General features: G+C 43.6%; 1 protein-coding gene across 2 annotated transcripts in view; it reads left to right on the top strand.

Annotated features, from left to right (window-relative positions):
* The window catches only part of Glut4ef (Glucose transporter 4 enhancer factor), a 90,026-nt gene that overhangs the window by 17,334 nt on the left and 46,853 nt on the right, over positions 1 to 25,839 (top strand). Inside the window, exons 1-2 of one of the 2 annotated variants that reach the window (XM_071715652.1) lie at positions 873 to 1,079; positions 23,735 to 23,898. In XM_071715652.1, the coding sequence (XP_071571753.1) occupies positions 960 to 1,079; positions 23,735 to 23,898 (284 nt within the window). In that variant the 5' untranslated portion in view covers positions 873 to 959. Of the gene's footprint in view, positions 1 to 872; positions 1,080 to 23,734; positions 23,899 to 25,839 lie in introns of those variants that run through there. The other variant, XM_071715651.1, reaches the window with a different exon arrangement.

Here is a 25,839-nt window from a genome sequence, read left to right on the forward strand (position 1 = left end):
ACGCGTTCGCCGCGCGCATATACATTGATCGCGTAACATACACCGCGCGCGCTCACTTTTCACGACGTGTGTTGCTATGGATAAAGTTTCCAATGTGTGACAAACAGCGGTGACGAAGTTTTGCATACGTCATTTGCGCGCGACGATCTCTTTGACGGCGTGTAACATAGATCGGATGTGATTGCGACACTCGATGCCGCGTACTAAAAGAAAAAAAAATAAAAGAAAGAAAGAACATCGATACTCCCGACGCGCGCGTTACGTCGGGTCGCGTCGGCGTATACCCGTTCGTTCATCCTTAATTCCCAGGCATTCGCTCGACGGGGCATCGTGCCGGTAATCTTCGCTCGATACGACCGCGCTCGAGCGGCCGCTTTGCATTTTGCGGCCGCCGCGTGCCATTTCGCCCCGACAATGAGCCGGCTGTGTAATAGCGGTTACGTCGGAGTTGGAGAGCTCCGACGAGCGTGGCGGATCTATCCGCGCCGCGCGCGCATGGCGGGAGACTCCATAGTGCGAGCGCGCTCGCGCGAGACTCATGGCAATGGGTGTGGGTCGCGTTTACCCGGTTTCGCTGGACCCGGCCGAACCCAATGACCTAAATGATACGGCGAAGCGGGTCGCAACCTAGATTCCGCCGCGGGGGCCGGCCTCTTGCCGCCGCCACCGCCGTCGCCGCCGCCGCCGCCGCCGCCGCACGCGCCGACAATGAGCAAACGTAGCGTATCTCGCGCAGCGCCGCGCCGCCGCCGCAGCCCAGATTTTCACTTTCGCGCGGGAGTTGACACTCTCGTCTCGCGATAACGAAGTGTATCGAGAGAGGGACCCGGCGCGCGGATAAACCGAGGCCGAAGCAACCGAGTAGATCGCTAACGAGTTAAGGAACTGGTTCCGCCGGGTGATAACCAGGTATATCGCTCCTGCTCGCAGTTTGTTATTGCCACACCGCGCGTGTGTGTATGTACCGCGGTGATACTGGAGAAAAATGCATTCGTGCGATCACGTGGAGAGTTTCGTACACCCTGTGTGTAGAACAATGTAAACGTGTCCTTCCTCGAAAGCGAGGCGTATTACACACGGTTAGTATCGCTCATTCGACAGCTGTGTCGTTATCTGTCTCATCTCGTTAAAATAGAACACATATCTTCATATTCATTTTTCATTAATTTTCCAAGAAATTTCTCAAGAACCTACTTGTTGTTCTCACCTTATGTCACCGAACTGTTATAACTGTACGAAAAAAATATGAAAAATACCGGGGGTCTCCATGCACCCGCACATGGCCGCAACGTCGAGGGGGCGTCAGTCGTCACCCGTGACTCACAGATACATCCGGTGCATCCGGTAGTAAAGGATTAGAGGACGAAATGCGCCCGTATAATTGGCACGGCGATTACAAACAACACCGTCGACGGCGTGATCGAGCCGAGTTGCGTCACTGCGAGGCCAATAAGAGCACGGCGAACGAGGCTGCTCTCCGGCAGCACAGATTTTCACTTTCGCGCGCGCGGGTGAACGTTGACACCCTCGGCGTCCTTCGATAGATATAGAGCCGCGTCGAGCCGCGTTCACTCGGAAACTCGCCCAGGAGCGCGCGACGCGAGAGAGAGAGAGAGAAACGTAATAATTACGTCGGCGATAAACGTTTCGCCGTTGTACTTAACATCGCGCGGGAACGTTGCATACGCGCAACGTCCGTTTGCCCTGTGATTAAAAGCACCGCCGATAATTGCCCGACTGTTACGCGGGGGTAATAAATAACCCCCGATAATTTTACGATACGCTTTAACGTTGCTCTTTACATACGCGAGTGGGACAGAGCGGCCGCGCTCCGCCCCCCTCGAGGGCGGCCTCTGATAGCAACTGCCCTCCTCGTCAATTTCGTAATCGTCGCGGTTGACAGCGTCAGCATAGAAAAAGGGGAGAAAGAGAGAGAGAGAGATTGTGCCGCGAAGAAATCTCGCGGCGCGTTGAGATTATCGTGAGCCACATTTTCCTGTTTTTACAGGAAACACGAACAGCCTTATTTCTCCCCCTATACAGTGTCTTATACATATGTTTTTTTTTTAGACGGGAAAATGTTTCTGCCGAGAGAAAGAAAAAACGGCGGTTAGGTGCAATAAAGTTTATCGCGAGGAATAATCATCCGTCCCGTAAGCTCTTGAGAATTGTTCTTAAATGCGGAAACGCACGTTGCGTTTCCGACAATTCGCGAAACTATAGATTGAGCCTGGCGTAGAACGGCATTTAAGTTGCGTGCGGACTTTCCAGAAGATTACTAACTGCGTAATGACCTGTAATGATGCGTGGGAAAGCCCGTTACGTTCGGGATCACTATTGTAACATCGTCGCGCTCTTACTCCGCGAGTAACTACGAATAGTCCCGCTGCGGGCTAGAGAGAGGGATGAGGGAGGGATAGAAGGGAGGAGAGAAGAGTGGAAAAAGAAGAGAGGGCTTCTCTTTCTCCGCCGCACGTGGATGCCATCCGTTGCACCATCGCGCTGTTATGCGGACTACCGTTATCGCCGCGATGTGACCTGCTTTTTGGACGCCTGCGTCTTCTCCCCCGTCTATCCCTCTTTCCTTTTTGCCGTTCACTCAACGTACCGGCAACGCCCGGGCGAGCTAGACGGAAATGAAGAAGGCACGCTGGGAAAAGACGCGGTCAATTATCGAAATTGACGGAAACAAAATCCCGCGCCGGCCGCGCGGCCCCAGAAAGTCACTCGGTCGCGGCGGACCGGAATGCGGAAATTTCTTATCGCGCATATGAAAGATATATACGCGCGCGCGTGGGTACTCCTTTTCGACCGCGGAGTATCGCGTATCCGCTGCCTCAGGTGCCTATCACGGCACCTGCTTATCTCGATCGCCGGGTCTAAGATCCTTAAATATTCGGAAGCCGCGGCGGAGCGGGAAATTACGGGCGTCGCGAATACATTTGAATAGCGGCGTATTTGATTATCGGTTGACTGAGAAGGTCGCCGCGTTACGTAACAACGGCCCGTAGTAGATATGCGATATATAAATTAAATCATTGTGAAAAAATGTGTGCGCGCGCGCGCGGGCGCGTGTCGCGATCCCCGCGATGGCTTCCCGATAGAGCGCTGAGCGCTCTAGCGGGGCGACCGTGACGGTTTCCGCGATGCACGAACGCGCGATGACGTGACGCGCGCGCGCTCGCGTAATAAATAAGCCGATGACGACAAGTGCGCTAAGGTCGAAGAATTATCAGCCGTGCGTCGGATTGACCAATTATCGCGTCTCACCTTGAGCGAGGCTATGAAGCGAGTATCGCCGTCATAGAAAAATTTCTTCCCACGTAACACTGATAGCGCGTACGAAAATTTTTTTTAGATAACATTTGTGCAGTATCTCGCACCGGAATCTTGCTGCAAAAATACTGCGGCTTAAAAATGTATTAGTTTACTTTTTATATCTGAATCTTGAGAATGTTTTCGTCAAGATTTTAATTACATTACAATCAATTATAATTAGCGTCAATTATTGCCTTCAGATATATTGTTTCAAACGACTTTACGATTAATATTTGAATTAATTTTCCGTGACGTAGCAATTAATTTTGAATAACGCCGTTGGCAGTGAAGGATATCATAAATATATACTTTTTACTGTCGGCTTATAAGCGAATCAATTGAAAGGAGCTTATTGCATAATCGCAATTATTCGCTCGCTGCAAATTACCCAGACGCTTTTTTTTCAGTCGCGCGTATTTTTTTATCGGGAAAAACGTCACGGGTGCTTTTTTTTGTTAGTCTTTACTTGTACACGCTCGCGCATATCTCTTACAACCAGCTGGCAATCGCTCGCCGCTTGTTCCTTATTCAGCGGCCGCGCTGCTCGCGGATGGGAAAGGGGGAACTCGCGGATTGAGCAGCTGTGTGACGTCATCGGTAGTAGCTCGACACAGTGACACCGATCGCCGGCTCCGCGCCACGCCGCGCCGGGAAGAAGCGAGCCGGCCGGTGCGGTGTCGTCGTCACGACGATTCCCGCCGAGCGACGTTTTCGTTCGTTGTAATTGTCATTGGCAAAGAATAACGACGTAGACACGCGGAACCTCAGACTTTCACTTCTCCGGGCACATCCGCTCTCCGCGAATCCTTTTCTAGAGACGGTCGCGCTCTCGCAACAGCGCGAGATACGTTGCGAAGATACAGACTTTGTCGGCCTGTTTATGAAATCGCCGTGGTCAACGGTTGGAAAACAGCCGTCAAGAGTGGCAAAATACTCTGGAGTGGCTAAACAATCTGTTGCATTAATAACAGACGCATCGTGACGTTGATAAAAATGATGAGGAAAAATATCGGGAGATCGGTATCTCGCATCACGCTGTGTCAGTTGAAGAACGCTGCTTAAATATGTATACCTACTATGAAATGCCAAATAACGATATCAAACTGATTACGCGGTATTTAAGATTACTCGGTGATTAAGCGTCTAATTAATTTTCTGCAAAATCTTCATTTTATCTTTATTTATCTTTATTATTATCCGTTGACAAAATATTTTAATTATAATTTTTCCCTTTTTTTCCCCTCTTTATACAATCTACTTCGCTTTCATTTAGGTTATTATACGTACACATTGTTAGCACGAGAAAAAATTCCAGACATAAAGCGTCAGAGCAATTTCGCTAATATTTCACGTGATTAATATTCGCCAAATAAAAAATCCGATACCATATATCTCTCTTTGTTCGTTATTTCGAGAACACATTAACAGGTGATTTGCCACGAGCAACCTATACTCAACGAAGCACATCGATCAAACGCATGCCTTATCTCCTCGAGATAAGATGTCGCGAATACGAAGACGTCACGAGTTTCGCTGTGCTTGATATGACAATAACAAACCTGAAAAAAGAGCAAATATCTCAGTGAGAAATTGTATTCTTGCATTCGGCGCAAAAATTTTTTATTTAACATTTCTATTGATTCACGTGTATCTTTTATCTTTTTTTAAGAAAAAGTAATTCAAATCTGTGTTATAATTATAATAATTATATAATAAATTAAATTAATTAATTTAAAAAATAAATTAGATTAGAAACTTATTTTTAACAGGCATTACAATTAATTTTTAATAATATGTAGCAACACATAATAGCATTTACATATTAGATAACACAATGGTAATTTTTTATTAAACTGAATAATATATAATACATATATTACGAAATATTATTTATGATAAAAATATCCTAAAATTTTGTTGTACCTTTTTAATAATAATTGACCAATAGAATTTATTCCACGTATATGCACCTATATGTATCTTAATCGATATTGTAAACTATTGTTTTCATTCTCGGCGGGTGATTCTGCACGTTCAAATGTCCTTTGTTTAGATCTTATCTCGCGCAGAATTATCGATCTGGCGAGACATTGCACCATGGCATTGACATGTTATCAGAATCGCGTGTATACGAGTCTAATTGGCGACGAGACAAAGATAACGAGCCTCGTATCGTCCTTGAAGCAGAAAAATGTATCGAAAAATTGATCTTTTTTTTCCTCTCGCGTTCCTTCTCACCGTCGCGGCCGAGAGAAACGGAAATTGAGATTGCTACTTTGGTCGCGTCGCCGATGAACGGCGGGTTTAAAAATAGCTCGGCCAGGTAATTGCCCTACAAGAGCCAGCGGTAACGAGAGACATATGAGACTTCAATGTCAGGCCGTTACGCCACTGGGTTGCACAGATAAGAAAGAGAGAGAGAGAGAGAGAGAGAGAGAGCTCTCTGTTCTCGCGGGGGGCGGGGAAAGGCACAATACAAGAGGGGAGGAAAAAGAAATGAACGAAGCCCCGCGAGCGGCGAAACATCTGTTTACGCGGCGTGTTGAGCAAGTAAGGTACTTTATCGATTTGTCAGATACAAATCTCGCAGCGCACGCAGCGGATAAACAGGAATGACGTTAACGCTGAGTATCTTGTTGCTGTCCGTGGCTTCTTATTTTGCTTACGTCCAAGTATACGTATCGGCGCGTCTAAATGCCGCGCGGAGCGCGCGCATTACATACGGTGGTATTCGTTTAATCGATCGCATCCTCTCGCGAATTGACTGCTTTATCGCTACGGTTATGATATATCAATGAAATAAGTTTCCATGCATTACGGGACGCATGGGAAACACAAATCGATAAAGTACCTTTACTTGCTCTTCAACGGAGCCGTTAGGAGTGACGAAGGCAAAAAACAAATGTACTGTTAGATATATCGAACAGTATAAATCGATACACAGAAATATTCACTATAATTATCCTCTCGCGACACGAAGATTTGAACGCGTTTTCATCTTTTTATTTTTACTTACATGTACTTACACCACTGGGACCACTTAAGACACGCTTTTTGTTATCAAACTACGCAACTCGTCTCCCGGATTTTACGTCGTTAGGAGTGACTGACTAAGCGTATATAAACTTGAGATAGTTTGAATAGTCATCGAGTCAAAGTTCCGTATACTATCGCTCTCGAGCAATGGAGGAGAATTTATCGGGTAAATAATGTACCTCGTGCGCAATTCAAATAGCGCATGTATTTATTGTAGCTTTAAGAAAGGGATAAATAATCCGCTCTCCCCTGAAGAAATATATATAACTGTTGTCGCGCACACAACAAGCCATATCTGATAAATCGTAAATAGTTACACGCTGTATCTGATAAATTGTAAACAGTTACACAGATTTCTTTCAGCTTTCTATACGCTCGATCTCTGTTGTCAGCAAGATATCACCATAACGTGTGAAAGTATATTGCTGGTAGCGGTAGCTTAATATGGAGCTGATGTTTTATTCGAGATTATCTTAATTATCCTCATGAAATCTCCGGATATCGACTAAATCAACGAGCATTATAAATCATTAATGAAAGCTAGCTGACCGATCGTTATAAATATGGAAACGACTGAAATGCAATATCTAATGTTCTTCCAGGTGATCTTAATAGTACGTTAATTTTTCAGACGTTACCCCAAATCCTAAGTAAGTTTTAATTGCTGCGTTCGAGTGATAAATGTTATCGTTATTCATCGAAACCGATGAGTCATTTTTACCACGAATAATATTAATATTCAGTAGTCCGCGAAAAACAGACAGATCTTTGGAAATAATGAATTATCGTATTATGTATGGGTGTTTTATATGGGGGAGAGTGTCGCTGCTTATATGTAAATATAATGTTCACTGATCTTTCAGAACTAAATTTTTACGATTAACATTCGAGACTCTTATTTATCATTCTTGAATTGTAACAGTAAAATTGGTTTTTTTGGGCCTTGAAAGATTTCATTCTCAATATCAACATATAAACAGGTTCCCGTATATAATTGAGTCTTTATATTCCGAAATTTATAGAAGGATTCACGATTAAAATAATCCTCGGAATTATGTCAATATCGAGATTTCTTCCTCTATCGCTGTCGGTGGGGGGGGGTGGGGTGGGGGTGGGAGGCATCGCGCTTGCTGCGCAGTAGCGCGAGAAAGAGCGGCCGCCAGCAGGCGGCTTCTCGGCCGTCTCTCGAGAGGAATCCTTGATGCAACCTCGTAACAGAGCTCCGCGGCTTTGTCCTTTCCCGCGATTGGCGGAATCAGCCGGCCGGCTGTTCCTAGATTCTCGCGCGGCCGCTTTCCTAGGCGGACGTGCTCGTTACTCACGTTCAGGTGCAGCCTGCACGTGGAAACCCGATTACGCAGTTATGCCATGAGTGGGAATAAAAGCGACGCGGCGCGGCACGGTGATGAGGATTGAGCCTCGATCCCCCGACGGAACAAAGAAATCCTTGAGATTACTCGCGCGCTCGCGCGACGGAGATAGCGGGTACACGATTCGCGTTGTTCGTGCCCCCCTTAGATAAGCCGCCGCGCCGCCCGCGCCGGCGAGCCCCGCAACGCGTCTCGTCGCGCTCGCGCGCCGATTAGACACTATTACACGCTCTCTCGTTCGATCGCGGCGAGATTTGATTATTTTTCCCCGAGAAAGAGAGAGACTCGACGCGTATTACGATGCGATTTCGCATCCGAGTTTAGTCATGCGGAGTTGTTGACGCGGTGATTACCGCGACAGTTTCAATTCGGCTTTTACCGGATCGACGCGATAAATCCGACCGTATTACCGGATAAGTTGCGAATGGAGGTCTACGAGGATATTTTCTTCGTATATGCGATAGAGGAAATTCGAGGAACAGCTGGCGGCGCGAAAACTTGTTTAACCTATGTACTCCACGAATTACGACGCGTCTTATCCGCGTATCATCCTGATCTTGAAATATTCCCGTCGTCGGGAATTCTTGAAAGCCACTCGTGCGCCGCTAGTTGCAATTAGCGGCTTTCGCATTTATAATTCCGCTGTGGAATTGCTCGACGCGAAAAATCTCAGGAATACGGAAATTCTGCTGTCGACTGACGCGTCTCTGCGCGCGAGATAACGTCTACATTATGTCTGCTTTCCAGATAAGGCATTTTTTACCGCCGAGATACAATTGAGGATCGTTCCACGTGACGCGATCGTGGCATCTAATTGTAAGACTATTTAATTACTGAAGAAGGAAATCTGTGTAATGCGAACGAATTTTTTTCGAGATATAGTAAAGTGAAACTTGTAAAGTGAAAATACTTTTAGAATTATAAATTAGAATAAATCGGAATTATAACCCCTAGTTTCTTCTGCAGTCGGCTAGCCTTATCTTCCTATCTATATTATAATCAGTACTATAAAAACATAAAAAAAGTCGTTATCTACTGGATAATTTTATCTAGCAATCGAGTAATTGTTAGAAATTCTTTATCTATGATCTTTATCTATATCTTCACATATATTTTGTAATATGCATTACAGTATGCATTACAGAGTAATACCAAAGCTAAAAGTATCAGGCGCGTTCCTAACCGTCGACTGTCACTTTCGGTGATGTTTTCGTGACTCGTTTATACCGCGGAATAATTTAGCATCGCGGATAAGGGAGAGGTCCGATCAATCTAAAGCGTCGCCGTAGAACAAAGGAAAACGTGACTTATCTGCCGAGGAGATACCGTCACTGATGACAAGGTACGCGCACATCGAAAGAGCAACTGATTCATCGGCACGCAATGGCTCGCCGCGGCAATGACAAAGGTCATCCTTGAACCGCGGTCCCTATTTGGCCGGCGGATTCTGAACTGCGGTCCCTTACGAAGACATCCCCGACACGTCGCGGTTTCCTTTGCCTCGAAGGAAACTAGCTTCCCGTCGACGACGCGGTCACCCACCTCGCGATAAAAATGGTGTTTTTTATACCTTTGGCGCCAACAATTAGTAAAAAAAACTGGAGAGCTTAGTGATACCGCGGCAAAACCGGCACGAAGTGACCCTGCACACGCGATTAATTGACTTCTCAAAGGTGACGTAACGCTTGTTAAATCTTGTAAAAATGATCTTGGTGGATATGCACCTATTATCATTATAATGAAGACAGCTATTGATGGAAATTTTGATTTACAAAGACATAAATTATACAGGAATGTAGCGAGCGATTGCGTTCTATGAATCTATGAGTAAAACTCGGTGACAAAATTGCAGAATTGGTACAAATGTCGCGGAATAAAGTGAATAAAGGCAGCATAAATGATACAACGTCACGCGGCAGTTGATAGAACACTTTTGAAAGAGATAGCGAATTCGGGCGCTCGCACTAGTGCACACTGAGTGCGCACTAAGGCTTGTTCTTAATCAATTGTTATATTTACAGACAATCTTAAATACTTCTTAGTCTGTAAAATGATGTGTACAGCATCCATATAGATATTACAGATTGTTTTATTGGCTAAAAAGTTTTTAAATGTGTATTTAAGCGACTTTAAATATAAGAATAGATTATAAACCATCCTTAGTGCGCACTAGTGCAAGCGCCCGAATTCGTTAAAAGTGAAGATTTGTTCCATGAATAAAGCCTCCACTTGCCGCACGCAGAATCGCCTCGAATTGGAAATAAACTAGACGGCGGGCAATTACGTAACGCACACTTCCCGTGAGAATTGTGCGAAGACCACGCGGTAAGGGTATCTCGAAAGAAAATTCAAGCCGGCCGTTTATTATTAGCTTTTCTTAATATAACGACAATAGGCAAGAGTTCAAGGTGGGGCAAAAATAAAGCACAGTACAAGAGTGCGGTGCAACCTTGGCGATGTTATGCAAGAAACGAAGTGTAAAAGCAGTATGAATGACGCCGCCGTTACGAGAGCTTCGGTTGTATAGAAGAAAAGTTTTCATTGTTCGTGAGATCTGCTGCTCTCGTGGGCGATCGAAGTCGTGACGTCAGAGACGCTCTGTAATCCTTTCCTAACGCGTCGTCACGATCTTCTTATTGGCGTCCTACACGGCTCTCTTTCTTCTCTACGTCTCTGACGTCACTGGTCGTCGTCCGCCAACACGGGATGAAGCAAGTTTATAATAAAAGAGTGGAAACCCGTTAATGAGTATCCCGCATCCGCTACGTTTATCCGCGAATAAAGCACGTTCATATAAATACAATACGCAGGAAACGCATCGCGCGCGGATCGCATCTGTAAGAAGTTCGCTATATAGCGAGACGGTTTTTCGTGATATATAGACGAGGATCTACGGTTTGTTTGTTAAATCCATTCCTCGCAAGCCAGAGACGTGATGTCACGCGCAATTAGATCTTCCCAACGCGCCGTCATAATTTTATCGCATACTGCCAAGTGTATCCGACGTCGTGCGCGTGTGTGACGTCAGCAAGCGATATCATAGTATTTTGTTTAGAAACCATATTTATAGACGACGCATACGCGTTTATACGAGAAGCAATAAAGTAATAATATTAAGGAACACGATTTAGACTTATTTTTACATCGGTGTAAGGTGCGCTAGTGACAATAGCATTTTACGGTAAACAAATGCAACAGACAAAACACTTTCTACGAGTGCTAACGAATTCGATATTAATATTCTCGGTATTTAATAAAGTTACAATTTTCGTCCCGTAAATACTTTTTACCGTACGATACGGCGAACCAATCTAACATGGCGGGGACCGGCAAAAGACATATTGCGTTTTTTTTCGCAGACATCTCGTCCGAACGACTATAATATCAGATGAATCGCAATATGCAGACAAAACCCAGACATGAATTGCCACGGCAATTTAAATGAAGTACAACTTAAAGTATTTACCTACATATATTTAAAGCGCGGCGTACCTTTGGCAAAGGCATTGTATCCAACGTCATAATAAGTAATAACATTTATAATCGTTTGTAATCCGCATTACGTCTTCTTATAACCTGTCGCCGTAAGTAATGGCAAGATACGCGAAGCTGAATCACGGCTTGAGAATTGCGCATATTCGATTTATGGACCGTATCTGAAATATGAGAATAGAAATACCCGTTAGGCTCTATTCTTCGTATGCAATCAAAGGTTACGATGTTGAATGCCGTGAGGCTTTCCCAACGTTTCGGCATAATTTCCTACGCTTACGTTTGAATATATTATACGAGATACACGCAGCTCTCGAGCGTTATAGCTATAAATCATTTACTTAAGTGTAATTCGAAAACGCACATGTATGTAAATAGCAAACGTAGCAACTTGCTCAACGAGGGCAAAATAATTTACCGTCTTAATCGAAAACCGAAGTAATCAAGAGACTAAAAAACGCCAAGTTAAACTAATTAGATTCAATCGAGAACATTTTTCACAACGAAGTGTCGAAGCACTGATCAGGGAGGGAAATGTTAACCAGTTTCTTTGCGAATCTTTCAGATAACGGCGAAATTATCAGAAGCTCCTGTTTTAAATGAGCAAGTGTCTGCTTGTACGCGAGCTAAAACCAGTTTTGTAGAGAAATGATGTAACAAATCGCGCTCGCAAAACCGTCGACGATTCCCGGTCGATCACTTCCACGTAACGCGTTGCGAGTGCTTTTCAGACAAAGCCGTGACGTCAGACACCGGCGCCGGTAGGGATAAAGGCACGTGTAAAAAATGCTTTACAAAGGAAATGTCACAACGCGCCTTATTCGAGCCTTCGAGGCTCGCGACTGCCGTCGTCTAAGTACACCCGGCTGACTTCGATCGGATTCTCTTTCTTCCTCTCTCTCTCTCTCTCTCTCTTTCGATTCGCGAAGCGAATTTTATCATGTCCCGTTACGCCGACCGAATCTGGGCGCATTCTTCGATTCGGGTCACGGCTCCGCGTACGCGGCTAATTTCTTGTTGACATTCTTAGATCACACTCGTTACGGAACCGCCCGAATTCCTCGCGAACGGGGATCTCCGGACGATGACAGTCCGCGCTACGGTTCCGTGAAATTGAACGAGGTGTTTGAGAGAGATATTATGAAGAAACACCGGGGCTTCTACCGGTGTATTCTCGGGTTACCTGACCTATCTACGTTTAAAAACTGTTATAAGCGTCCGCGGCCTTTTTGTCATAGTTTGCGCGTTACTAATCGCATCCTGTTAATGCATATGAACGTTAAAAGCATATTCCGGGGCTTCCGGTCGCCGCTGTAAATAGCGTGAAGACATTTATTTGAAAAATTAATACTTTCACGAGCGTTTCTACATAAATATTAATTAGTATCCCGCGCGAATGGTATATCGCGCGGAAACGATGGCAATGTAATAAAACAATGTTCACTTTCTATCGTAACCAATTGCTCAGGAATACTCGGGATTAAGGTAGATTCTTTTCTCTGTGGAAATGCATTCTTTTGGTTACGGCACACAGAAGTTCGCGAGATCACGAGATCTCTTTCACTGTAACGGTCCCGCGCTAGTGTAGTTTTATACGCGTCCGACTCGATTTTACAGTTATCATTGTTTCGAAGGAATGCGGCAATTCCTTTCCTGTTCCGCGGCAGTCGTTGTGCGGACGTAGGACCCGACACGGCCGAACCCGGAAAGTCCTCGACTGATTTGTATAACGATTCGGTATTCCGGTTCTTTGCGCGTATACATTCCTACGTGATTAACCGCGCGCGGAATAAGACCATAAAAGATTGAGAGGCAGGCTCGAACACCGGCCGACCGGCCGCTCGTGCGTCAGTTTCGCAGGTGTTCCAACGGAACGTTTGTTGGACAAATACGATCAAACGCTCGCTCGAAATTTGTACACGAGAATGAAGCGAAAGAGACAAAGAGAATGCGGAATTACGAAGAGTATAAACAGTTGAAATACAGGCGTCGGAGTTTTTGAGAGAAAATACGATTTTTACGAATTGGAGCATGATATCGTAATTACTTAATGGAGGAGTTATTTCAATTATCAGATATCTTATTATTTACATGTGTATCGAACGTGTAGATTTTATTTGAAGAAACTAAAGTTTCGATAGCGAATATCACGATAAAGCAATATTTTATATTATTACAAAATGTACGTAATAAAGATTTTCAATGCACACTCGGTCAGATATAAACATATACAAATTTTAGATCTTTATATAATCCAACGTTACACAATGCAAAAGCATTAAACTCTTTAAATGTAACATAATTGCTACGATATTTCTGTAAAATTTCCGTAATATAATGAGCAATCATAAATGGGTCGCGTGCACGATTATATTTATAGAACGCGTGCTTTATTTATTGAATTTTCTCAACATCGCTTTATTGCAATCACCGTTGCAAAATATTGTTCACGAAGGTCGAATTCATTTGCGAGGCACAATATGGATGGATATTGAAATCTGCGTGCGGGAAAACGGGTGGTAAAGTATAATTATTGATAAACATAGCCGATACGTGGCGATGCAACTGAGGGAATACTAGGTTAATAATAATGGCGAAAGGTAATAATGCCAAATATCCGGTCAAACAGGTTGCATTAACCCGCTGGATCACGCGCCGTTTACTCGCGATGATCATCAACACACGGTTCGTCGTAAATTCAATAATTTAATTTCGCGGCGTGCACCTATTGGAGGTTTCATTAAACCGGATGAAAGTCAACTAAGAAACTAAATTAACTATTTCAATTTCTCTTAATATATATTCCTTACATGGCTGCCGTTCTAATCTCAACGGTATATTTAATGTTAAATGTACCGAGTACCTTATCGATATTAGATGTGATTCCATTCTGATATTAAACTAGATAAAATTAAGGCGATCATGTCGGAGTTGAATGCGCGACGAGATAAGTACACGTGGTCCATCTCAGTAGCGGTTCAGCTTAAACCTGTTGAGTATCAATTCAATTTCGCTACCTTCGCGATCAGAAATACTCTATTTTGCATTCGAATAGAAAGCGAAATGACGCAAAAGCGCATCATTAAGAAAGACCTATCGAGAGCTCGTTTAACTTTCCGAGATGCGATTACGCACTTTGGACGCGACAGCCGGACGCGATATTAGACGTCGATGGTCGAATGCATATTTACGACAATATACGCGGCAGAGATTTCGCTCGTCAATCTCCCCCTCCCTCGCTGAATTTAATCTCGACGCATTTTATTATTGCTCAAGTATAAATCCCGTTGCTCAAGCGAGGCGATTTGGCCGTTGCAACACGCTCGGTGTAGCGAAACTCTTCGCCGGCGAGGTAATCCGCGCGCCGGTGCCGCGCTTCAGGAGTACTTGTGAAATGAAGCAAAATGCACTTTCACCTAACCGGCGTTGCGTTTCGCAACCTCCCCGCTCCCCGCCGCGGCATCCCCGACCGCCGCCGTCCGCGTCGTCGTGTCGAACGAAAGCAATTCCGTCGCGGCGGAATGCCTCCTCTGTGCCGGCGTCCTAATTGTCGCACGACGCGACGGCCGCGAACTGAATTTCGCCGGCGCGCGCGTTTACGCCTCTTACCCGTGCAACGCGTTCGTCGACACTTTCGACTTCGCCGTCACGCTACGCGCGAACAAGAGCCATCCGTACTACGCGTACGCGTCCCGCTTTGTACGGATGCACTCTCGCTCGCGCGTACGCGTGGCTCGTACAAAAAAATCGGAGAAAGCATCGAGATCCTCGATACGCGAGAATGGCACGTAGAGTCGGGGTCTGGCAGTGCCGGGCGAGCGGTAAGATTAAGACCGGCGGTGCAGGTTTCGGATTTCGATGCCGCGAACACATCCGGAAATGATCTCCGTATCTCTCCGTGACGGCGAACGCGCGTGAATCAGCGCGAGATACGTATTTCAATGCGACGACTCGCCACGTTTACGTCGGTCTCTCAATCTCCGACTCAGGCGTGGCTGACGCAACGCGCTCCGCCGCCGCTGAGCCAGCCGTCTTTCGCGATCGAAATTCCCCCGCGAACGGTCGAGTGCGGACGACGTCGTCGCCGCGGCTTTCGTATCGTCGTCTAACGCACGTGTTTCTCAGACGCGTAATCGCGGAACGTGCAAACAACGGTGCGCGGACGCGGGAGTTCGCCGTTCCTTCCTTGGGAGGCCGCCGGATGCACGAGTTTAGACGAGGAGGCGGAAGGTGAGGTGAGGTCGTCGACTCGCGCGGCGCGGTCGCGTGGTCTCTCGTCTCTCGGGAGATGATACCGGGCGTTATTACCGCGCCGCGCATCGAGCGCGTTATCGCGCGCGGGGGGAGGGGGACGCGAGAGCGAGGGGACGGACGGAGAAAAGAAATTCGAAAGTGGCCGGTGAAAGTGCTCGAGTACGCGCGCGGGGGGCGCACGTGGATTGCAGGCGTCAGCGAGCGTGGCGCGGCTCACACGAGCGGACTTCCTTCACTTCCACCTCGTCGTTCTTCATCCACCTTCACCTGTCGCCGCTTCCTACTCGCATAGTCCCCTGGCGGATCAATCCACCGCGCGCCGGACAACCTTTGTACTTTCCCTCTGTCCCCTGACCTTTGAGTCCGGCCCGATGGAGGTGAGTGGGTTCAACCGGAAAAACGGCTCGAAGGCCGTTCTCAATGGCGAACCCGTTCGGGGAAGAGCCGCTGTTTCAGTCGCTCTGATTTTCCCGGTTTCCTTTTTCTGACGAGAATTCTTCGTGCCCCAAGGCGCTGCTCGCGCACGTCTACACGACGCGGATTGTACGGCGTGAGTTTCACTAGACGTCGCGGGAAATAATGCATCGTCATTAATATTGTAATGCGGGAAGAGTTGATCCACAGCCGCGATATACCTCATAGATAAGCGTAACGGCGAGAACGAACAGCGGTAAACGAATATCCGGCGCGGAGTGTACGATTACAAAAGATCTTTTTTTTTTGCACATTATTTGCTCCACTACTCCGGATCTTCGCGCTCGATCAAAACAGTATCGAATTCAGCTTCCGAGGTTCGAAACGCGAGGTCCGAAAGTCGGGCAAAGAACCGCTTGGCCGTCGTCCGGCTTCTACGATTTCGCGTAGCGCGAACGTTGCGGACGTCACGGACCGCGCAGATAAGTCGCGTATCGAATAACGCGTTGACAGCTGCATATATTTTAACAGCTGATGACTGTGGAACGCGCATCAGCATTATAATGCGTTAGCGAGAACGCGCGATGGCCCGGAAACGAAGAGCGAGGCTCTCGCTTTTCACCGTTCGAGCCGATCGCCTTCGTCGGTATTATACTAATATAGCTGCGAGACTTCTTCGACGGCACTTCTTCGGTAGCAGTCGTCAGGCAACGCAACCGCGGAAGGTTTGGGGGCTAGCATTTTTGTAGGCACTGCATATTTGCATGTCGAATTCATTCGTGCATGATTTCTAACTCGTTCCGCCAGGATTTACGTACACACTATGACACCACAGCTACACCGAGGTTAATTGAATCCCTCCTCCTCTTCCTCCTTCTCCTCCTCCTCCTCCTCCTCCTTCCCTTCACTCGCTATGTGAAGCTTTCAAACGCCGCGGCCAATCTCGCGCCGCTAAAGACGTGGAATTTCGCTATCGATACGCGAGCTCATTTATTGACACTACCGTTAATTAAATTTGATAACTTGCGTACACCGCGCGCGTTCGTAACGCTACTTAAGCCTATCCGCACCTCTATACCGCGGGAAAGTGAACGGGAAGCGAGACTTATGGCGGTTAATTAATCGCAGGAGGCAATCTTGATTGCGCCAAATTAGTATGTGTCACAGACGTCGTGATGGATATTTCGACGCAGGAATTAAAGCCGTCAGGGAATCCCATGCCGCGTGTATTACTCGCCGGTTCGAAGAAGCAATTAAGTAATGGAGTTACCGCGAGTGTATGTGTGCCGAACGTACTATTATATTCATACATAAATCACACGTCATAAATACGTTACCTCGAACGCGCGAATCGGATAACAAAATAAGGGGTTATAACAAAATCGATATTTTTGCCAGTGATAAAGAAGCGGTCACTTTTGACGCGAAACATGACAGCAGGAAATAAAAGTATATTTTAATATTCCGGTACAATCATGAAAATAAAAGTAATAAAGTAGCAGTGTTAACAATAAGGCTCGCAAAAAAGTGCCTTACGATTTTTCACTCGACTCATCGCAAATGCACTTGTCCTGCAATTCCTTCGGACAGATTTATGCGACGTAAATTGCACAGGATAGCATATTTCAAAGGCCAACGAGCGACGTGTGTGTAATTTTTGTTTCGAATATTTACTCGATAGACTTAAAAACCGAATCGCGTGGAAAAAACGATAAATCAAGAGATAGATCAAAGATAATTATGTCTGATATATGTGTCATATGTATTATATTAGTATATACCATAATATGATATATTACTATAAAATATATAGCTTATAATGTAATATATATCGCAATATAGTTTGTGCTATTATTTTCCATGTCCTATGCGAATTCACTTCTATATAAAACAGCGTACGTTTCGCCGCGTGTATTTTTCTACATGGAGATTTTTCTCACGAAGATACCTGAAAATCGTCACCCTTGCCACTTTATCGGAGTGCCGGCGGAATAGACGGAATTTCTGAGGAAACGCGGATAAATCAGCGCACGTGTGTGGGTCGTATAAATTTCTACTACGACGTACAATCTCGCGCCTCTCGCTGCTACGGTGATCGGTACTAAGAAGCTGGGCGAGATGGTTGCCGGGAGCCATCGAGAGCGGTTGACCGTTTTCGTCGGAATCCCCGGTCAGGATTCTTCGAGAAAAAACGGCAACTCGCGCGATGGCATAGATACCATCGCATTCCAGCCTCCTTCGAACACTGGAGGCTACGTATTAATCTTCCGCAATTTTTTCTCGTTCACGCAACAGCTTCATTTAATTTGTCGAAAATACAAATTACACACACTATTATCAATGTTGAATTTAATTAGTAGATGTTATTATTCTAATTATTACGATTATTAAGGTATTATAATATCTTAATTATCAGTAATTTGATAGCAACGGCGTGATGCCCAAGTTTATAATCTACTCCGTTAATTAGCATGCTGTTAATCAATCCGTTCGAAATAAACGAAGCAAGCCGCTTAAATCGCAGTTTGCCAGGAACAATCTAACGATACAAACGTTATCGTTATGTAAAACAAATCTCTATACGTGAAGATGCATCGATTCCGATACGCGTCGCGTATATGCATTCGAATATATTTTGATAACAGTTTTGATATTCGCGAAAATATTGCAGCGTGACTCTCGATGACATTAACAGTTTCAACGTCGATTCTCTTCGAACGCAGATGTTTTCGGCTCGCGTGAAAATTGCGCGGTATCGAGGCGAGGGCCGTATAGCAACCGTGGGTCCGCGAACGATCGGTAATAAAACCGCGGATTCTGTACGCACGCGGGCGGATATACCGTACTATAATGCGAATATAATGACGATGTTGCGGGTTAACAGCCTTCATCGTCGTCGTTGATTTCGTTTCGCGTACGCGGCCGCATATTTTACACACGCGCGTGCGACACGCATCGCACGCGATGCTTCGCAATTCGATACCGCGACATGGAACACGGAACCGTCTCGGATCGGTTTTTTTTTTTTTTTTTATTGAACGTGATACACGCGGATTGTCAAAACGTGACTTCTGTGCAATGACACGCGCGGAATTTCTCGCGTTTTATGATTCACGCGTGAAAGGTTATAATTGCGGTTGCAGCGCTAAAACGATTGAAAGATCTAGAGCAAAGTAGACTCATGGTATTTGAACTTAATTTATTTAATTATTAATTTGCTCTAAACTTTTCTATTTTAATAATACTGGGATATTACTTGAGATATATATGGCATGTCGGGTTGCAGCATGATCATCATTATATCAACATTTCGAAATATTCCAAATTATTTTGTATTGTTGTGCTTTTATATTTATAAATATTTCGTACGCATAAAACGTGATACGATATTGTACGCCGATGAACGAATTTTTTTTCTAACGTAATGGAATATATGTATTAATGAATAGTTTATTGCCTGAGAGAGATATCGATCGAGGCTAATATCTCTCTGGTATTGGAAACATATTTCATTACCCGATTACTTTGACTGAATCGTATTTAATTCAACGATACAAAACTGTTCGCCGATATGCACTGTTCGCCACCGTTAATACGTTTATATAAACGAATTGTTTTTTATGCAAGAACATTTCTACCGAGTGTACAACGTTACCAAGCATGCGCGAAGGTGAATATAAACAGTTATTTGCGTTACAAACGCGACATCGCACCGAGTCGTAAACGCGCATCGGCATATTAAAAGCATCGACGAAATGCATTCGTAATCGAGAACGAAAATAGGCGTGAAAACAGCTGCTTAACATTGATAACAGCCCCACTAAATAAACGTACGTTTACGCTAATTAGCGTCCGTGTTTTGTAAGAGGCATTATTCCCGGCAGGCGGTCGCGCTCTGATTTTGCGGATGCGAAAATTCGCCGTTAAGTAACGAGACCGGCGAGAAAGTCCTGTGTTCGAGCGCGTTTCATTTCGCGTGCTCCAGTTTGCGAACACTCCGTATATCATGCACACGTAAGATCCGCCGTGGACGACCGCGGAGCGACGCGGCGCGGCCCGAGCAACGGGTCTCCTTCCTCGTAAACACTCGCGAAGCCGGAACTCGCAACAGCAGCCGCATACCATGCATACCCGTGTGTTCAGCAAAATTACCGAAGGCTGTCGTGCTTTTTTTCTTTCTTTCTTTTTCGTTTCCCGTGCGAATCCGCGCGCGCGCGCGCGCGCGCGCGCTCGCGTACGAGCCGTCCCCATACGTGACTTTCTCGACGTTTGCATGACATATCTGTTCCGTAGTTACCGAGAGGAATAAACGACAATTTGTGAACATACATGTATTCCGCAACAAAGTTACGTCGACGGAATGGGGGGGGCATCGGACGCATGTACGTACACGTAATCGACGCAAGCCGGCATTATTGTCGGACTGCGATTCCGACAATGCCTAGAGACGAGTCCACCGTTTCCGGCCCGAGCGATCACGAGGAAGCGATCGTTCGCAATTAACTTTACCAGTCGCCAGGGAAAGTTCGAGGGATACGTTCAAAATTTCGCACTTTCTCCGCGAATACCTGCGCGTATAACGCATGGAACGCCTTTTTGTCAAATCCAATCCCGAACTTTCAAACCAGAGTTGCTATACAGAAACTCGGAAAACCGGGAAAAATCATGGAAATTTAGATTGGTCAGGGAAAACTGGGAAAAATCACGGAAATATATAAAAGAGAGAAATATATAAAACTATGTCTAACATTTATAGTCATATAGTCATTTCTTATGTACTACTAGGAGGCACTTTTGAGGCGCTCTTGCGTCGATTTCTTGTTTCGTCTTCTCTTGCGATATTAATCAACAAAATAATTAAAATTTATATTTTATTCAGTGCTTTCATTCAATCGTCCTTTTCCCTCATAACTGCATTCTTTTTTCCAATACTTATTTATTTTTGTTGGCTTGATGGCCTGAATTTGCATTCAGGATTATATTATGTTACTAAACTTCCAATTGAAAGCAACTTTGTATTGTTTCTAATAATATAAGCTATCTTTCCTGCAATCCCTGTTTCTGAATGTTAAAATTTAAGATTACATATTGGTCATGGAAAATTCTCCATTAGCGTCTGCAAAACATGGAAAAGTCAAGGAATTTCAAAATTTATTTTCTATGGCAATCCTGAAACGTACGCCCGAAACGTTTCGTAAGTGAACCGCGTTTATGAACAACTTTCGGATGAAAGATCACGTGGCATATAAAAGTGCTATACGTATTCGTCGTCTGCGTGCATTTGATGTAGAGCATCTTGCGTGCGTAAGCTCTATACGGCGTTCCTAAGGTTTCTCACGTCGGAGGAGAATCACTTAGAAATCTTACAGTCTCTCATCGTGATCTTTACGTTTGTATAACTAGCTCTCTGTCCCATTGAAAGCTGTGCGAAATCTCTTTGCGGGGCTTCTATAGAAAGTAATTTGCTCATTACTACTGTTAAATTTCATTTAACCATCTTATGTACACAGGCATGAAAGAGAAATAAAAGAGATTGTATTGCATATTTGATATGTATCATAGTACAAATCTACTTTCATATATACCTTTTTATTACATCGTAATCACATTAATTTTTGCCAAGTTTCGAAAAACACGCACAACCTATAAACTCGCTTTCCGAATCAGAATATTGCGTGAGAACGCATGGAAAAAGTCCACGGAAAATCGAGCACCGAAAAAATCATATTCTACATTATAGAATAATCCGATAAACTACAGATTTTTTACCAGATGTTGAGTGTTCGCTCTCATTGTCAGTGTCAGATTGTGCTGATATTGATTCCCAGCTCTGGAATCTTCGAAACTCCTAGTTTCCGAACTTTTAGATACCTATTGTCTCTTTTTTCTGAACGGCCTTAAAAACAGAATAACACAAGTTACAGAAATGAAAAACGAGGAGTTCCGTACCATCAACCTGCTGAGTAATCTGACAAGTTACTTGGTTAGCTGATTTACCTATTATAAAAATAGCATTGACAAGAGGAAAACATTAAAAAAGTCAGACTTGGTAGATTAGGCATGGAACTTCTTAAAGTTGATAGTATTTTTCATAAAAGCTGTACCGTATCATGTATGTATCATGATTGATTATTATCAACAACAGAGATACATAGCTCATGCTGAGAGTGCATGAGATATCACATGCTAGACGAATACTTGTTTTGGTAGTTAGTAGTTCTTACCTGATCAGTTTCTTCACATGACTCGACTTGCAACACGGGAAATAAGTTTTCCTCCTCATTCACAAACTCACTATTTTGAATATTTAAAATAAATGTCTCATCAATGTCTTTCAAAGTTAAGCTCTCTGTATTTGTATAACTCTCTTCAATCTATGACAGAAAATTTTTATTAATATGTACAAACATAGAAATAATAACATGTATTGGTAATTTTTACATTAACCCTAGAAAGCTAATACTTCGTAAAATTAACGACGCGTAAATATAAAATGTATATGGCTAAGAAAGCAAAGCAAAATGTTGTTTTAAACGTAACAATGGACGTTAAATAAGGTCAGAATTTTTTTGCTTTTTTACAATATTGAAAGAAATATATTTATATTATTAATCATTAAACAATACCTACCAATAAATATCTTCTTTTAAAGCAAAAAAGAATGGTCATCAAAATGACAACTACGCGTTAACTTTAATGTTCCTGATATCTAATGTTAGTTCTCTAAAGTTAACTGACACCTCATCGCCGATGATCTTGACTTTGTTATATATGTTATAAGAATGTTGATTAATGTTTACTTTGTTTTATAATTACCGGTCTCATACCATTAAAACACGTATATTAATCAATATCCTTGCAACATATATAAATTAAGGTTAAGGCAAAGTATCCGTTAATATAAATAATTACCCACATGTATTCATGGATGATGATACTATAATATACCTCATCGCCGATGACCTTGACCTTGTTATATATGTTATAAAACTGTTGATTAATGTTTACTTTGTTTTAATTACCGGTCTCATACCATTAAAACACGTACATTAATTAATTTCCTTGCAACATATATAAATTAAGGTTAAGGCAAAGTATCCGTTAATATAAATAATTACCCACATGTATTCATGCATGATACTATAATATACCTTTCCTGATGCGGCATTCTTTCTTAGATTTAACAAGCTGTCTTCAAAGTCTGCCCGAAGGCCAACTTCTGGGATAAGTCCTCAAATCTTGCGTGAGAACTGTCAATCTCCGCATTGAATTTATTTTTTTGTCTACAGCAAACAATCAAACATGCAATACATTTCAACACAAAGCAGCAAAATACATAATATCCAGCTCAATAATGTAACTGTAATATAATAAAATGTGATACTTATGTGATACTCACACTTACATACTTTCACAAGAATTCCAATTCATATACTTACTCTCAAAACGGCTGATTAATTCACATAAATTATGCTGAAGCAGCCACTCTTTCACATTCTTCTATTTATTTATTTTTTATCTTCTATTTTTTAAGAACAGCACTAGGTTACGTATCAGATATCACCACCGTATACTACAGCGCGAAGCGCGAGCAATATACGAGCTTGCGTGAGCGCGAGTGTCATTTGACCCCGCATTAACCGATCACCGAAGTAGCATTTTAGAATATTTTCTTTATTTTAGAAACTGTTCTTAACAGGAGACTTTTAAAGGGAAATATTCTAAATTTTTTAGTATATTCGATTAGAGGAAAGCTTTAGAGGGTTTTGTTCTAAAATCAAGAATATGATTGTTTCGGTGAGAGAATCATCCGCACAGAGATTGATATATCTGTTTTCTTTTTGTTACAGGGTACTATGAGCCTAACGAAACGCATAGACGAGATCAGGTTGCTCGAATCACGTAAGAGCGCACGACTCGCCGATCAGGATACGGATTTCGCCAGGCTCGCCGATATGGCTGGCGATCGTAAGCGAGCGTCCTCCCACTCTATCGACGTGCCACACGTGATGGCGTAAGTTTTTTCCTCTTCTTTCCCTATTACTGTCGCTTATCTGGAATGGTTTTATGTTCGGGCAGCAGATAAGGTTGAAAGTAACTGTCGCCGATTGACAATAAACTTGTTCCCAAGACAAGCGGAATCGTCCTTTTAAACGTCGTTTAAAAGCAAAATACAGTTTGCGGAGCGCCGCGCGACTCTCGCTCTTGACTTGATTATGCAAATTCCACGCACCTTCCCCATGAAAATTATTCAAGCGTTTCGCGTTACGTCTTGAATTTTTAATTTTCGCATCGTATCTGTAATATTGCAGTTTGGCATAACTCGAGAGATATTGCCTCGAAACAAGTATACCGCGAAATTCTCGAAAAGGAATCAAAAAATTATTCACATGTCCGATTCAATTATTATTGACCGAGTATATCCTTTGTTTTATTTAAATCATATTTTTCATTTCCGTATGCAATAATGTGAGACATAAATTTCGCAGATCGACCTGCTGCCCTTATCCCAATCCTATCCAACTTCCACAAACGTGATCTTCGTGAATTCAACGGCAAAAGCTTCTCCATATCGTAATGCGTCCTTTAAGACTCCTTCTTCTTTGTGTCGAAGATTCGAAGCGACGTGAGTATAACTTTCGTTCAGGATATATCCAGTTTCGCGTTATAGTTTAGTTTGTCGAATAATCTTTTTAAAGTAATATAAAAATAACTGACAATGATATAAGATAAAAAGAAAACAGAATGGAAGCAACTAAAATATAAGTAAATTATTTGCTGAATGGCTCATACACCTTTTATTGTCAGACATGTCCTTATATGTCAAAGGTATTCTAACAATCCGACATATACCGAAGGTCATTGCCAGACGCGACGCGTTGACAAGGCCTTTGGTATGCGAGGTTATTAGAATACCCTTTCTCCATGTCAGGCTTCTTCCTCTCGTCGCGTAATACTGACCATATATACTGACACAGGTACGGGTCCGCACATATTTCCCCTAGATAAAATATAAATCTTATATATATATAGCCCTGTGTGCCGAAGATCGGACATATTCGATGCTAAAGATAAAAAGCTGAGCATCCGCGTGATGCATAAAGCAAGAACGAAGGAGCGTCCGTTTGCGGATCGTTAGACCGTGAATGCACCCTCGCCGGGCACCTGTCTCTCACCTTTATATGCACGCAACTCCCCAGAACGCTTTACGCCTCACCCCCGTTGAATGTCAGTGAATATTCGCTGTAGGGACGTCGCGGTGAGGAATAGCCGACGGATATTTTAGTGAAAAAAACGTGCAACGCAACAATGCCTCCGTGATTGCAATTTCCTGCTTGAAAGTCCTACTCCAATCGTACAATTCTTTGTGCTATATCAGTTAAGTACTATGAGTATATGTATACATATATATGTGTATTATACACAACTCTCTGACAATCTGATCTTACGTTATTATTTCGAAGTACTTGAATCAATACAGCGTAAGGAATTGTATGATTAGAATAAGATTTCCAAGAAAAAAAATTCATGTGAAACAAACTGCGATATCTATGCATAATTTAATTTGAATCAATACATCGTAATTTTATATCCATTGAATGAATGGATGAGTAATATTCTATGCTACGAGAGATATTCTATGCTGTTACGATAATATTATACGTTTTATCGTTGCTTGAATTGTTTTTATATTTAAATATAATTCATTCAAACCTCGGACGAAATCACCGTCGCGAGATCCGCTTATGAGATTACTTACGAGATTGAAAAACAATGAAGTTTCTCGTTCCGCCTACTCACGTGGCGATCTGTCTGGAGTCTGTGACCTGCGATTCCCATCATTTGAGACGAAATTTTCTCGCTGTCTCGCTTCCTCTTTGTCGCCGTTTCTCTGAAAAGGATAGGATCGGTCATAGCCCGACAGGGCGATGAACTCGCAGGTTAATGACTCCCC

Source organism: Temnothorax nylanderi, unplaced genomic scaffold (genome assembly GCF_030848795.1).
Source record: "Temnothorax nylanderi isolate EJ_2023f unplaced genomic scaffold, tnyl_v1.0 TNYL_tig0169_pilon, whole genome shotgun sequence".
In the NCBI taxonomy this organism is placed as follows: Eukaryota; Metazoa; Arthropoda; class Insecta; order Hymenoptera; family Formicidae; genus Temnothorax; species Temnothorax nylanderi.